The sequence below is a fragment of the Lytechinus variegatus genome, chromosome 9 (assembly GCF_018143015.1).
Source record: "Lytechinus variegatus isolate NC3 chromosome 9, Lvar_3.0, whole genome shotgun sequence".
NCBI lineage: Eukaryota > Metazoa > Echinodermata > Echinoidea > Temnopleuroida > Toxopneustidae > Lytechinus > Lytechinus variegatus.
The window spans coordinates 31,577,746-31,594,827 of NC_054748.1; the positions used below are offsets into that span (position 1 = coordinate 31,577,746).

Here is a 17,082-nt window from a genome sequence, read left to right on the forward strand (position 1 = left end):
AGCTCGACTGCCGAGAGACCGGCTGTGACAAGGGTAGCATCGCCCTGCCAACCGCAGGCGCATCGGGCAGCTCGACTGCCGAGAGACCGGCTGTGACAAGGGTAGCTGGCATCTCTTATATCTGGACTGCGCAGCGTCAGAATCGCGTAAGTTTGGATTTTTTGATAATTCAAATATATTTCCAGTCAAATTGTATACCTAATCAGATTCTTGTTTTACTTACCATAAAAAAATTTCGAACATTTACGCGTCCAAAAATTTGATGAACTTTCAAGCTCCGATATCCACACTTTACAGGCGAGTATCCACATTGAAACTTATATGTACAGAAAGAGCACATCTTCAGCTGTCTGTTAAAAGGCACGAGATTGCACCTACTATGTGCGCATGCGCATTAAACCCCATTTTCAATGAGCCGCCCAGACAGAGGCGATGCCACTCGCAGCAAAACCCGCGCGAAAACCGTGCCACCAAAACCAGCGCTCGCGATGCCCCGTATTCGCACATAGCTATATGGTATGCCAATATAGAGCACACACTTTAAAAAAATCATTTTAATATCACTTTTGTGACCAAAATTACTAATTTCCATATAGTTTTTATTTATTTATCATTAGTAATGTGAGATTAATTTTTGTATTCACCAGAGCGCTCAAAAACTTGAATTTTGGGCATATTTTTGTGTACGCCCTCTATTGGTGGAAAGTAATATGGCAAGAAAATTTTCATTTTTTGATCTCTATTTTTAATTAAGAAAAAATTATATAAAGAATCAAATTTAAATAAGAGCCAAGCGGTACGAATTAACAGGTCTAATGGAAACTGTCAGTGTAAAAAAATCAAGCATTTGCCCCAAAGAAAAAGAGAAAATAAGCCAAACATTGCCACCTTTATTTTGTCACACATGGAGATATAACTGAGAACAAGGTTATATTATAACCTTGTTCATTGAATGAGTGAACAGGTTAGGCCTAGGCCTATATGCACATCTCGGTCGGTATGCAAATGAGGGAACTGATGACATCATTCACTCACTATTTCTTTTGTATTTTATTATATGAAATATGACATATTTTGATTTTCTCGTCATTGTCATGTGAAATGAAGTTTCATTCCTCCTTGAATACATGGAATTCCATTATTTTAACATTTTGTGCTTCAGCCTCAGGCAAGGACTAGGTCTAGGAGGTCCTACTCCTAATCATCAAATTCGTAAAAATTGAAATATTGTATAATTAAAACAATAAATAAAAAGAAAAAGAAATTGTGAGTGAGTGACATCATCGACTCTCTCATTTGGATGTAAGTGGCTCGTTCATATAACTATTTTGTTAAAAATAAGCAAAACTTTGAAATGTCATAACTTTCTTATTTTACATCCGATTTTGATGAAATTTACAGCATTGTGCTTGTCTGATTTTTCTCTATTGATTCAAATCAACATTTTTCCGAGGTGGCCTTGACCTTTAATGTAGCGACCAAGATTATATCATAACCTTGTAAAGATAGGGTTTGAATGGAGTAAACAAAATCAACGTGTCTGACTATAACTATGAGTCTTAAAACTTAAGGAAAATATGAAAGGCAGTGTGTGAAAAAGCGAATTTATTTATTTTATTCGTCAGGTATTATTTATTTAGTCTTTAATGTTACCACAGTTTTTTGTTTTCATTCGTCATCTTAACACACTAATCAACAATTTTCATTGATTTAAAGTAATCTCACACTGGCCCCCGATTTATCCCTCACCCAACAAAAAAAAAAAAAACATGGCTCCTTACATGTATTACAATAAACAAAATAAGTGGAAGGGCAAGATGAAGCTGTTTATTAGCTCAATTAACTGTTCGAATCATATTTGAGTATTTTTTTTTTGATGCTCCTAATAATTAACCCATGGAAAGCCTACAGATTTCTTCTTATATGTCATGAAAATAAGAATGAGCAAACACAATGGAAATAATACACATCATATACATCACACGTAGGGGGAAAAATAATTGTACAGTACAATTTGAGGTGGATTTGTGGATATATTACAGCTAGCACACAATTTACTGAGTAGAATTCATAAAAGACATCACTAATGTTTTCCAAATAGGTCTAGTATTTTTTGGTAATATTTTTATAGGCCTACTTCATTGTTATATTCCTATTCGTTTAGAAATGTTTAACAGTTTCATAATACCTCTCCAACGTTCACAAGAAAGCAAAGAAAAAAAATAAATGATTTACATGTAGCATGTTTAGTAAATTTACAAGACATTTATATTAGTTGGAACAAGTACTATCAGAAGGAATGACTGGAAGTCTTGACAGGCTTGCCTACTTCCATACACTGATGATTTAGCTATTTTTAGATTTTTTTGCTGAACTTTATAAACAAATGTTGTTTTTACCTTTTCTTTTCTTTGACATGTTTTCATAACCTTTGACTTACATGTATGATAAAGCATGCTAGTCAGAAAGGTTAACCATTTCGATATTTCAAGTTTGGTAAAAAAAAAAGATGGAAAAGGGGTGGGAGAAAAATGGAAGAAAAATTAAAGGGAAACGTAAAAATAATTGTTTGGACCTAGATTACCTTGCAGAAGTTAAATTGACATCAGTTTTGGGTCGTCTTGCTTGCCATTAAGACTACCTGAAAGTAATGTTAGCCCCCAAACAAAAAAATAACTTGGTGCTACATGTATATCCCACATAAGCTGAATCAGCATGCAAATGAATGACAAAAAAAATGTGAAAAAGTATCAGGTTGGCTTGCCGTAAACGCATTTTCTCTCAATGCCGACAGTGGTGGACTGTGTGCAAAGAAGATCATGCCTACATGTATGCACATGTCTGGAGGTGTCTTTGAAAGGGCCATTCTTCGTATCGCCCAAATCGACTTTGTGAAACAGTTAAGCGATATCTCGTTCTTACATGTATGTAGAATGGTTCTACAAAAGACCCTTTCATGCAACAGGCTCCTGGTCTGGGGAGTCGGGAGGTTTCCATCCATCAAGTCGTCATTCAAAGACAGATCTTTTCCACGTGATGTGGCATGAGAGAGAGAGAAAAGAAATCAGCATTTTCACATGAATGAAGATGAAATATTGTTCTGATTTAGAGAGTTCTGTCCAACAATCTAGTTTAATAGATCTAGAGTAGGCCTAAATTGAAAATTGAGAGAATATTGATGTTGAGACTAAGAGAGCACAAATCAGTGTGTTTGGTTTGTGATATATGAATGTCAGTCAGTCCTGTTATTTAAGAGAAAAGATATTTTTGGACCTCGAGATCTAGGTCTAGTTGCAAACCACATTTCATGATGATTATGCTTTTCCTTGTTAATCTTTTTTTTTACAGGACTAATTTAGATCTCCCTTGTCATGGCATTTTCACCAGCTTTCCCTGCAGTGCTACTGCGTAGCACTTGTAGAACCTTTAAGGATTGCTTACAAGTAAGCAGAAGGTTCTCACGATCGCCTCATTTATCGCAGGAGGCAATGTAAGTTTGATTGGATGTTGAAGTGCTTTAAGTGGTGTATAAACTGAAAGTTAAATAACATTTTCTCTATTTTGCTGGTACTGCACTGTATAAAATGAAAAACATGGTTTTCTCAGGGTATCTGAGTGTTTTGTGAATGAAGGACACAAATTAAAATACAAAATGGCAAAATCAAACATATATGGGGAAGCTGCTCGTACAGTATTAAGACGTCACAATAGCCCCCATTCCACAGAATGGAGACCATTGAAAGACCACTGTAAGACTTAATGTGGTGAGGTCTTTAATACAGCGGTCTTCAAAATTTCTAAAATTTTACATCTCTGTGGAATGGCTCAGAAAGACCCCTCAAAGAACTCTGAAAGACTGATGGATATTTCTTGTCTTAAGACCGGTCTTAGACTAGTCCTATAGAGATCTTTCAATGGTCTTTCAGAGATCTTTTATGCAACAAGTGATCTTTCAGAATTCTTTCCATGGACTTTGCCTGGTCTTTCAATGGTCTTTCAATGATCTCTCATGAGTCTTGCATTAATCTCTGCAAAAATCTTGAGAGACTGATGAAAGATCATTGAAAGACTATGAAGACCTTTGAAAGTTCATTGAAAGACTGCTGAAAGACCATTTTCCTGTAAGACTGTTGTAAGACTGTTTTGAAACGTTTCAAAGTTTTGGAGCCCATGAAGACCACGAAGACCACTGAAAGATTTGTCAGGACTCGTGTGAGACCTCAAAGACCATTGTACATGTAGGTTCATTGAGAGACCTCTGAAAGATCAACCAAAATTCATGGTCTTTCAAAGGTCTTTCAGTGGTCTTCTTCTCTGTGGAAACCTTCAGCAGTCTTTTATTTTCTGGCATTTTTACCACAAACTTTTCATCAGGGTGATCAAAGCCCTTTAATAACCTAAACTTACAGTGTAAGATTTTGAAATTGGATCAAAACTTGTTGCGATACGTATGAAAGTTTGTTGTTTGTTACCAGGTTCTATTGCAAGTCCTATGACCGACCAAGCGAAGACCATGACTCAATTATATCTAGACCAATTTATTTGCCTATGCATTGTAGAGCTGTAGTGTGAACAGGGTTCTGTATTAGTTTTATAATGCTATCTATTAGATTTGTATGCCTGTGGATGTATTGCAGAGCTGTAGTATGAACAGAGAACTTCTAATAATGCCATCTATTAGATTTGTCACTAGGTATTCTTGATACCATCCTCTCTCCTTTGTTGTTTATCAAATTTCCATCTTTTCCTCCATCACCTTTTATCATTCTTTCAACATACCAGATTCACTCCTCCAGCCATGTCTTTTGTTCATGAATGCTCATGTTCACACATACATGTACATGTATTTCAAGTGTAGCCAAGCTCTTAAGGCCTGGTCACACCGCCCGAACGTTGTTGGAGTGGTCGTGGAGCGGAGAGAAAAAAATCATCACCACTCGCTACTGTTCACCATTTTCGATTTTGATTGTTTTTTTTTTTTTTTTTTCTCAATTTTTTCCCCTATTTGTGAGCGAAATTCGACCCTCTCTCCCTACCGCTCCACGACCGGTCCAACAACGCTCGGGCGGTGTGACCAGGCCTTTAGTCCCTGCTTAGTTCCACATCAATATTTAGTACTGATAGCAGCTACATGTATTATAATGCTTGAGCGCACAGGCAGCCCAGCTAAAGCGGGGGTAATAGTAATAGCACGGGCAGGGCGCGCTGGGAGAACAGTTTTCAGAACTGAAGTGGCTTCCCTGGGTAAATACATGTACATGTATACCTATTATTATATATTTCTTTTTTATGTCATTCGCATATTCATTAATAAACTAATATAATTTTATAAACTAATTTTCATAATTTTTGTCTTTCTGAGTGGGTTAACTAATCAAGTATACTGTACAACCAAAAATAAATTTCATCAAAACAAATGGTTATTTCAGGAGTACCCCATTCCCATGTTAAAGGGATGCTCCAGGCTGAAGATATTTAATATCCCAATATAAAAATAGAGTAAACTTCACAGAGCGAAATGCTGAAAATTTGATCAAAATCAGATGACAAATAATGAAGTTATTACATTTTAAATATTTGCATTATTCCGGTGAAACAGTTCCTTGCATGTCTTCATGAATATTCATAAGGTGGACTGATGATGTCATATTTCCACTTGTTCTTTTGTATTTTATATACATGTATATGAAATAAGGTTTATTCATAAATTTTCTACCAAGAACCAAAACTGAAAACAGTTGGATTGACAACTGATTATTGCTGCAACTTATTTCATCATTATGGAGACACATCATTTACACATTCATGAAAAAAATGAAACAATTAAGATTTCAGTTGGCCCTCCCTCCCTTTTAATTATTTGTATTTCGATTTGATAATTGTCTGTCGTAATTTTATAATGTTATCAATTTTTGTATGTACTTCAAATATAATTATATGTTACTATGACTATGTCAATTGTATCATAATTGTAAACATGAAATTGAAAGTGGAAAATAAAATAATTGAATTGAATAACATATGAAAGAAAGTCGGGATGTGACATCATGTAAAGACTACCTAATGAATATTCATAAAGACAGCCTACATGTAGAATTGTTTCACCGGATTAATGCCAATCTTTATTCAATAACTTTTTAATCCGATTTTGATGAAATTTCCGTCATTTTCCTGTCTGAATTTTACTCTATTTATTTCTAAATATCTTGAGCCTGGAGTGTCACCTTAAAATGCAATTTAAATAGAAATTTCATGCACTGTACAGTCCATTATAAAAAAGCAACAAAAATCTGCACTTCTTTTAATTAATAATCTTTTGTGATGCTTGAAAAGCTTTAGAAAAGTCTTAGAAAAGGGAATAACAAACTGATATTTTTTGTGTTCATGTGGTTGTAAAATGAAGTAGGTTTATGTACAAGGCAATTTGGTATGATTTTGCAATGTTTATCATTTGTCATGCAGTTGACATCATTTGCTGTGGATCACTTGCTGTGCACAGTACTTGTTAGGGCTGCAGCCATTCATCATTTTCTTATTGTTTTAAATACATTATTACATGTACACCTGCTTGGATCAATATTATCATTAGCAGGGAATAATTTTGCTTTACAAATTTGAATAGCATTTTTGGTCATAAGAGAAAAGCTCTCAAGTAAAGTACATGAATGTACATGTACAGTGACTACAGTCCTATGTATAAAAAATATGCTATACAAAAGACTTACTGCATAGCAGTCTTTAAAAAATTATCTATAAGAAAATTGGGATGCGATACCAGGAAAATTATTCCCTGCATTAGTTATCCATCTGGTTTCATGCAGGTGTGTTTTTACTTGATTTTTGTTGTTGTAATTACTGTACACGTGTGTCTAAGGGTTCATGCTGATATAGTTGCTTGTTTGTTCTGAAGCCGACTCCAATTGTACTGGTATCGTAAAGGCCTACCATTCAAAATAAAATACTTATAGCCTTGAATGGTTGTGAGTAGATTTAATTCATATGACTGCATTCATTTGCTCTCCTAAAATTTAGATGTTGTTTTCCATTTTTTGTTATTTTTAGGAGTTTTATGAAAGAGTTTTTTATTATTAATTCCTCTTAATTAGTTTAGAGAAGTATTCAAATTCATTTCTGAAAATTGTGGAGAGAGATCTATGTAATATTCCCCCCAAAGTTTTTTTTTTAATTCTATTTTTTAAAAGAAAATCAATAAAATAAAATCAATATTCCATCCTTGTGAGTGTCAAAGTTGTGATGTCATATCAGGGTTGGCGATTTTTTTTATTTTTTTAAAAAAATAAAAAAAATCGGATTTATTTGATTTAAATCAGATTTTTTTTATTTAAATCAGATTTTTTTAATTTTTTTTGATTTTTTAAAAGTTCCTTCGAAAAAAAGGGTAATTATCCCCCTTACTCTTACAATGACATCAATATTGATGTTATACATTTCACCCCTAATATTGTTCTTAACCTCATATTTTGTAATTAAAATCCAGTAAAAATGGACAATTAAAAATAAATTTGAGGAATCATGTACATGTGTATCTGAACTTAATTCTATCATACATAGGCCTATGAAGGAATATTCCATAGGGAATTCCCAGTGAGTAGAGAAAATTCCCCTCTGGGATTTTTCATTCAAATATTTAAAAAATCCAAGAGAAAAAATCCCTTATCAAAACTGCCAACAAACCCTTTGCCAATTACTAGTATTCATGTATATTGAAAGAGAAATAATTCAAATCAATGATTTTTTTTCAATTAGTCACAGCTTTACAATAGTCAAAGAGAGACTACAACTGTATATGTTTAGGATCTTTTTAGTTTGATAAAAAGCTCTTCTCTTGCTACAGATATAGATGCAAAACTCTCAGTTTTGGAGAACAATATAGGAGATAGCTAAGTCAAAGGGTGACTATACTACATTCTGTTACTGTGATTTTTTTACATTAATCTACAATTTTTATTCCCATATTCTCTACAAAAAATCTGTTTGATCCATGAAGTATGAAAAAAAAATCTACTTACTTTTAACTTAACTAAAGGATAGAAACTGCAAAACTGCTTAAATTACAACATACATGTATGTATTACAAAAAGAAGTATTTTATTTTAAATGAGACACAGCTTACAACTGCCAATGATTGTAACTGAAGTACCTGCATCTTAACATTAAAATGCAGTGTTAAATGTTTATTCTGAGTTTTGCAAATTGTTGTTATAGAGCTCTTTCCATTATTACATGCAGATACAAAACTTCCATTATTTGTAGCACTGAACATAAAATGGGCTGCAGTGACTTAAACGGTTTATAAGAGAAAGCTTTTCTCAACAGTCAAATTATGACTGTACTACATTATGTTAATGTGATTTTTATAATTATGTTATTTAAAACATCAAATGTATGATAAATGTAACAATACGAAATAAGAGGCATGTTAAATATGTTGATTACATGCAGGTATAATTTTTTTATTTTACATGACAGAAGTAGTTATGTGTAGGCGAAGGATCAAAACTGGAAAACTGCCAACAAACCTTTTCTCATTGACTTTTATATATTATGTATTTTTTTTTACAAACTGCTCTCTGAAAAGTCTTTGGATTATGTAAAAACTTTATGTTAAGAAAGAAATTGACTAATAATAACTGACAAAGAATGTAAAATTTCAGAAGAAAAACTCGACATAATTTACAAAAAATGAGTACCTATTGACAACATCTGTAGTTTTTAAGGAATTACCTGATTTTATTAATTTGATTTTAATTTGTTTTAAGTAGATATGAAGACTTTGTTGATCTTTTATTGATATAAAGTTAATTCAAAGTTTTTCAGTTGACTTGAAGAATTAAAACTGCATTGAACAAACTTTGTCCATGATTTGTACATTTTTCAATGGAAGTGATTTAAATCAATGATTTTTTTAAAAAAATCATGGTGATTTAAATCGCGATTTAAATCACGATTTAAATCAACGTGATTTAAATCCGCCAACCCTGTGTCATATCCATGTATTCATCTCATTAGTGCACTATCATGTATGTAGTTGAGTTTTTCTTTCCACTTTTATTAGCACTGTGAATATATAGCCTACATTTATTAATGTACACACCTGTTGAGTTAAATACAGATTGATAAATCCACCTCATTACTGCACTTTTACGTATGTACATGTAGTTGAGTTTTTCTTTTTTGCTCACTGTTAATATAGCCTACATGTACATGTACACCTGTTGAGTTATGTAACATGAATTGAAAATATATACAGGTATGATTGATAATCTATCGACTGCACGTTTTTTTTACATTCACAGTTTATACCAGTGTTAGACAGAACATGTAGAGTTAAAGGGGAAGTTCACCCTGAAGAAAACTTTGTTGCAAAAATAGTAAAAAAATATTAGTGAAGGTTTGAGGAAAATCTGTTAAAGAGTAAGAAAGTTATTAGAGTTCAAAGTTTTGCATTTGTGACGTCATAAACGAGCAGCTGCCCCATGTGTTATGTACATTGTAATATAAAATGCATGAATTTCAAATTTTGCATGGTTCCTGATGACTTAAATTTTCTTTTCTATTCATGATCGGGTGTGAAATGATTTGTCTATTGATATACAAAAGGTACAGCGAAAACCAATGTTATCAATTTTCTGAGAAAATGACATTTCATTGATTTTTACCATTTGCTATGTAGGAATGCTGCTCGCATTGATGTCTCAAATCAAATAATTGAAATTCTAATAACTTTTAAATTATTTGATGATTTTTTCTCAAACCTTCGGCAATATTTTTTATCATTTTTTCTGCTATTTTTACAATAAAGTTTTTGTCAGGGTGAACTTCCCCTTTAAGAACATATTTATCTGACAGTGTTTTATTGGAACTATTTTCAGCAATCTCAATATTGGTACACAGTGAATCTTGTGCCTGGCTTTAGCCCAGGGGGGGGGGGGCAGTCAAATGTATTGCTGTACAAACGCATGGCCAAATTATTTCCTAACACCCCCTAAATGAGTTTTTCTGTGTGTGCAAAATAAACAAGTTTTTTGCGGGCTTTATTTACACATTTTTGCCCCTAACGAGTTGTTGCCAGAATATGACCTCAGAGAAAAAAGCTTGGGGGAAAACCCCCATAAAACTGTATCCTGTACACAAAACATGTTTGGCTACATGTAGTCTTAAAAAAAGCTTTGGAAAAAAAACATCTAGGCCTACCCTAAATACGTTTGACCCTGCGATTAACCATTGACCAGTCTTTCAAAACTACCCCTTTGTTTGAAAATCAGTGTTTTTGATACCCTTAACGAGTGCACGCGTGGCCCACATCCAAAACTGAAAAAAAACCACCCCTTTAAACACATTTTTTTGGTCACACTTGAGTACAGCAATATATTTGACTGGTCTCCACCCCCCCGGGGGGGGGGGGGCTTTATAGGCTGTTTCCCCGCATCTGTAGAGTAGCTGAAGGAATGCATACACGTCTCGATGTGTAATTTTTCATTGCTTCTTTCACGTCATATTGATGAAAAATACCTAAAAAGGGATTAAAAATTATCATTTTATTGCTTGAAATGAGAAAGGCAACAACAAAAAAATGATACTCTTGTTTGCTCTATAATTGGGTCAGTTTTAGATAAAATATAGCCTCAGAATGGAAGCATGTTTGCATTGTACAGCAGGGCCCTTGTAACATCAAACTTAGCAATTGATAATAGTCCTGATTTTTACAATTGATCATACACAATGATCAATGCCATCAATCGTACAAATCAGTGCATGATCAATTGCTATTAAAGGACAAGTCCACCCCAACAAAAACTTGATTTGAATAAAAAGTGAAAAATTCAACAAGCATAACACTGAAAATTTCATCAAAATCGGATGTAAAATGAGAAAGTTATGGCATTTCAAAATTTTGCTTCATTTCACAAAAACAGTTATATGGACGAGCCAGTTACATCCAGATGAGAGAGTCGATGATGTCATTCACTCACTATTTCTTTTGTTTTTTATTGTTTAAAATATGAAATATTTTTATTTTCTCGTCATTGTCATGTGAAATGAAGTTTCATTCCTCCCTGAACACATGGAAATCCATTATTTTAACATTTTGTGCTTCAGGCAAGGAGGTCCTAATCGTCAAATTCGTAAAAATTGAAATATTGTATAATTCAAACAATAAAAAAAAGAAATAGTGAGTGAGTGACATCATCAACTCTCTCATTTGGATGTAACTGGCTCGTTCATATAACTATTTTGTTGAAAATAAGCGAAACTTTGAAATGTCATAACTTTCTGATTTTACATCCGATTTTGATGAAATCTTCAGCATTTTGCTTGTCTGATTTTTCTATATTGATTCAAATCAACATTTTTTTGAGGTGGACTTGACCTTTAAGCTTTATGTTACTGGGCTCTGGTCTACATGTACTTGATGTGATGTTTATTGGAGTGATAAGATTGATAGTGCTAAGGTCTGTTCAAAGTTCATGACTGTGTTGAAAAGTAGACCATTTTCTCTTTGAACAGCATGCCACACTCTAGAGAGTACATACATGTAATTGTGTTTACTGTATAAGGGATGGTATTTTGAACATTATAAGTATAAGATTCGGTTTTACTTTTTCATAATTGTATGCTTGAGAAATCTTTAAATTTATTTAAAAAAAGTGTTGATAATATAAACATGAAGTATGGTATCTCTTGTCCATGATTTGCCTGATTGACTTCTGTTCAAATTTCATTGCATTTTAATTTTCTCCATCCATAAATAAACAAAGTAATATAAATGATTTCAGTTGAAGGATCATGAAAAAAAATCATGATAAACCTTCACTCTGGCCTGTCCACCATATTATCACAAGGATTTGTAAGCTATAAAGCCTGGCAAACACTACACAGGCTGAAAGTATTTGAAAAATAAAATGTGTTTTTCATAAAATTATATATGAAAGATCAAAGCAGTCAAAATATTTGCTTTAAAGGACAAGTCCACCCCCAAAAAAACTTGATTTGAATAAAAAGAGAAAAATTCAACAAGCATAACACTGAAAATTTCATCAAAATCGGATGTAAAATAAGAAAGTTACGACGTTTTAAAGTTTTGCTTCATTTCACAAAACAGTTATATGCACATGACATCTCGGTCGGTATGCAAATGAGGGAACTGATGACATCACTCACTCACTATTTCTTTTGTATTTTATTATATGAAATATGAAATATTTTGATTTTCTCATCATTGTCATTTGAAATGAAGTTTCATTCCTCCCTGAACATTTGGAATTCCATTATTTTAACATTTTGTGCTTCAGGCAATGAGGTCCTTATCATCAAATTCGTAAAAATTGAAATATTATATAATTAAAACAATAAAAAACAAAAGAAATAAATAGTGAGTGACGTCATCGACTCTCTCATAATGGATGTAACTGGCTCGTTCATATAACTATTTTGTTAAAAATAAGTGAAACTTTGAAATGTCATAACTTATTTTACATTCGATTTTGATGAAATTTTCAGCATTGCGCTTGTCTGATTTTTCTCTATTGTTTCAAATCAACATTTTTCTGAGGTGGACTTGACCTTTGTTTTAAGTTGGGCATGATTCTAGGAAAAATCAGAAATCTGCTTTGCTGCAAGCCTACTTTAGAGGAAAGTCAAAATTGGATTCAAGTCCAAGCTGATAATGATGTACATGTAGGCCTTGTTATGATTTGGAAAAGAATTTGAGTTTATTAATACATTCTAGGCTCGATATAGAATGGAATTTCAGTATATACTAGATCATGAAGATTTCATGGGTTAGAAACTTTGAATGAAAAGTTCATATCAATTGCAATTAATCAAATTGCAGTTTATTGTCTCACCTGCGAAGCAAAGTGAGACTATAGGCGCCGCTTTTCCGACGGCGGCGGCGGCGTCAACATCAAATCTTTGACCAAGGTCAAAGGTCATTTAGGGTCAATGAACTTAGACCATGTTGGAGGAATCAACATCGAAATCTTAACCTGAGGTTAAGTTTTTGAAATGTCATCATAACTTAGAAAATATATGGACCTAGTTCATGAAACTTGGACATAAGGTTAATCAAGTATCACTGAACATCCTGCATGAGTTTCACGTCACATGACCAAGGTCAAAGGTCATTTAGGGTCAATGAACTTTGGCCGAATTGGGGATATCTGTTGAATTCCCATCATAACTTTGAAAGTTTATGGATCTGATTCATGAAACTTGGACATAATAGTAATCAAGCATCACTGAAAATTTTGTGCAAGTTTCAGGTCTCATGATTAAGGTCAAAGGTCATTTAGGGTCAATGAACTTTGGCCGAATCTGGGGTATCTGTTGAATTACCATCATAACTTTGAAAGTTTATTGGTCTAGTTCATTAAACTTGGACATTAGAGTAATCAAGTATCACTGAACATCCTGTGCGCGTTTCAGGTCACATGAACAAGGTCAAAGGTCAATGAACTTTGGCCGAATTGGGTGTATCTGTTGAATTACCATCATAACTTTGAAAGTTTATGGATCTGATTCATGAAACTTGTACATAAGAGTAATCAAGTATCACTGAACATCCTGTTCGAGTTTCAGGTCACATGATCAAGGTCAAAGGTCATGTAAGGTCAATGAACTTTGGCCATGTTGGGGTTTTTTGTTGAATAACCATCATATCTCTGTAAGTTTATTGGTCTAGTTCATAAAAAAGGGAAATAAGAGTAACCATGTATCACTGAACATCTTGTGCGAGTTAGAGTAGTATTCAAAGTGAGCACTGCTGCTATATTGAATCGCGTGATGCAGGTGAGACGGCCAGAGGCATTCCACTTGTTGTGTAATACGCGCTGGGTTTAATATGTGATAGGAGCACAGAAAGGTTACTGAACCATGTGTGAAATTTTAGCACCAAAAGGGGAATATTTCATGTAGAGATTTGTCGGTGATTTTCAATACTTCATTTTCTCTTAGTCATTCTGAATGCAAGGATTTTCAGTTTATAGTGAGTGCATCAATCTGCAACATACATGTAAGCTTTAACAGTGAATGGAGACTGTTAGGGGCTTTTTTTTCCATTTTCCAGGACTGTTTTGAGCATTTCGAGGGCAATTCACCTTCAGCCCTTGCAACATTTTTTCGCAAGTTATCATTATCCTTTAGAAACCAGAATTTGTGACAAATTACAGGATGAGGATCGACAGAACTGGTATTAAATGTATTTTTATTGTCTGTCTTTTTATTCCGAGCAGTGATTACGGATATGTGGCGGTCGCGGAGGCCCAGGCCTTCATGGAGAGGTGTATGGTCGCCACAGGGGTTTCCACCGATCATGCTTCAGCCCTAGCGGAAGTCCTGGCCTGCGCTGACCATAGAGGGCACTATAGTCACGGGATGAACCGTTTAGGTTAGTGAATAAATATACTGCATTGTTGTAAAGTGCTTTCCCCTAGTACATTTCAGTAATTTTTACAAACAATTTGGATACTGGTACACGGGTCGTGTGGTCCAGTGGTTAGAGCACTGGACTCATAATCGCAAGGTTGTGAGTTCGAATCCCAACTCTGCCATTGTCTCCACTTTGATAAAAAGGCCCGAGAGTGATATCTGTCGCCTATAAGGTCAGCCACTATGACTGAATAACCTAGACGTAAAATGTTTCATAGGTAATTGGTTATATACCAGCTGGGCTTTTACCAGCAAAATGCTGTCCTGCCGAGTTCCTACGGGAGTTACCACAAACAGAAACAGACGTACATTACAATTTATTCAAGCTTTCATATAAACCCCTCAAAAAAAGTTCCGCAACTCAAGTTTGAGTGCTAATAAATTTCTTAGTGTGCCATCATCAAATGTAAAAGTGGTATCATTGGAAAGTATGATTATTCCTCTTTACGATCATGTGTCATTTGTAATGCTAGTGTTATCATGAAATACACAGACATGATAATACGCAGCAATGTTAGACATGAAATGTTGCAAAATGCGTCGTTTGCAATAGCGAATTTACAATTGTTTCGAGGATGGACCGAGTGCATTCACTGTCACCTGCATGGTGGAAATTCTATAGAAATGGAGACTCTTGTTGGAAATCAATGCATTTTGCAACATTTCACTTCTGACTTTTCTCGATGTTCAGGGTGATTGCATATTCCATGATTACATAATCACAGCAAATGGCATGTCATTGTAAAGAAGAATAATTCAGCTTTCCAATGATACCAGTTTCATCTTTTATACTTCATTAACCAAAAAGATATCATCCCCAAAACTGAGTTGCAAAACTTTTTTGAGGGGTTTATATTGAGGTTGATCAGTAGGCCACAAAGATGATCGTTAGTTTGTTAGGCATGACTTTCATAACACACGAGCGGTAACCCTTATTTTGTGCTGAGTAAGATACCCCAAGTGTTCCCTTTTGAAGACAATGGGAGTGCATTTTCTTGTATAAACTAATTCAATGCTTTATAAACAACATTGAATTTTCCATTCAAATGCCTGTAGTGTAAAGTGAATTTTAATCTACAAAAATCAAGCATGCTGCTCCTGATGGGAACCAAAAGCAAATGGTCACCAATTGTTTGTGAACTAATACAGTGTACATACATGTGCAATAAATGATACCCCCATGGTGATATTTTGAAGGCACCATGTCTTTTAAGGCAGGAATCTCGAGAACAGAATTTCATTTCAAATCTTCACATTTCATCATAGGTAAAATCATGGGAATGAGGGTTGTGCACAGTGTCTTTATGGAGGGATTCCTGTTTAAAAGATGCCTTTATAACTTTTGACAAGTTGTCTAAATTAGATATAATAAAGGCTTTCAGCACCATTTCCTACTCATAATATAGGTGTGATATTATTATTTTTTCTTTTTCAGAAATGTATGTTAAAGACATAAAGAGTGGTATCACAGAAAAGACTGGAGAGCCTACTATATTAAAGGTAACTTCATATAAATACCCCTCCCGTCAGACTCATTTTGATGCTGGCCAAGATGATCTTGTTGGGCAAAGCGGGACAAGAGTTGTTTCAAGTTTGACCTGGGCCCCATCTTACAAACTCTATGGAAATCCATCAGTTTCATATCTTTTGCTACATGAAATTGCACAATGTCCTTTGTATTAAAAGAGAAGCACAGTGAATTTTCAAGGAAACAATGAATGAATGATATACACTGTAGTTTATAGAAAATATTCTGAATAAACGTGCATAATAGATGTTGACGTTGCTGGCCATCCATATTTGTGATTGATCGGATCAATTGCAAGTTTGTAAGACGGGTCCAGGGGTCCATTTCATATAATTTGGTATAATTATGACAAATTGTATTAGTTTACTATTAGAAAATCATTCAATTTGATTGGCTGGTGGTAAACTTGTTACAGAAATTTTGCATTTATTAATTTAAAGGTCAAGTCCACCCCAGAAAAATGTTGATTTGCATAAATAAAGAAAAATCTAACTAGCATAACGATGAAAATTTCATCAAAATCGGATGTAAAATAATAAGGTTATGAAGTTTTAAAGTTTTGCTGAATTTTCACGAAATAATTATATGCACAACTCAGTGACGATCAAGTGAGACAGACGATGATGTTTTTCACTCACTATTTCTTTTGTTTTTTATTGTTTGAATTATATAATATTTCATTTTTTACAGATATGACAATAAGGACCAACTTGACTGAACCATATGGTATTAAACAATGGGAATTCCACATGTTAAGGGAGGAATTAATTGTTGTTTCACTTCACAATGAGGAGAAAATTAGAATATTTTATATTTCATGTAATTTCATGTAATAAAATACAAAAGAAATAGTGAGTGGATGACATCATCAGTCTCTTCATTTGTATACTGACCAGGATGTACATATAACTGTTTTCTGAAATTGAGCGAACTTTAAAATGTCACAACTTTCTTATTTTACATCCGATTTTGATCAAATTTTCAGTGTTTGATTTTTCTCTTTTTATTCAAATGAACTTTTTGTTGGGGTGGACTTGTCCTTTAGAATTTCATCATAAAAGAGGACCCAGGACCTGCCTATCTTTGGTGAGAAGGGTAATAAT

General features: G+C 33.9%; 1 protein-coding gene across 2 annotated transcripts in view; it reads left to right on the forward strand.

The window, feature by feature from the left end:
* Nucleotides 1–17,082, forward strand: part of LOC121421756 (uncharacterized oxidoreductase YjmC-like) — a 35,194-nt gene that overhangs the window by 2,651 nt on the left and 15,461 nt on the right. The window contains exons 2-4 of one of the 2 annotated variants that reach the window (XM_041616555.1): nt 3,349–3,490; nt 14,256–14,410; nt 15,887–15,951. In XM_041616555.1, the coding sequence (XP_041472489.1) occupies nt 3,372–3,490; nt 14,256–14,410; nt 15,887–15,951 (339 nt within the window). In that variant the 5' untranslated portion in view covers nt 3,349–3,371. The remainder of the gene's footprint in view (nt 1–3,348; nt 3,491–14,255; nt 14,411–15,886; nt 15,952–17,082) is intronic. The other variant, XM_041616556.1, reaches the window with a different exon arrangement.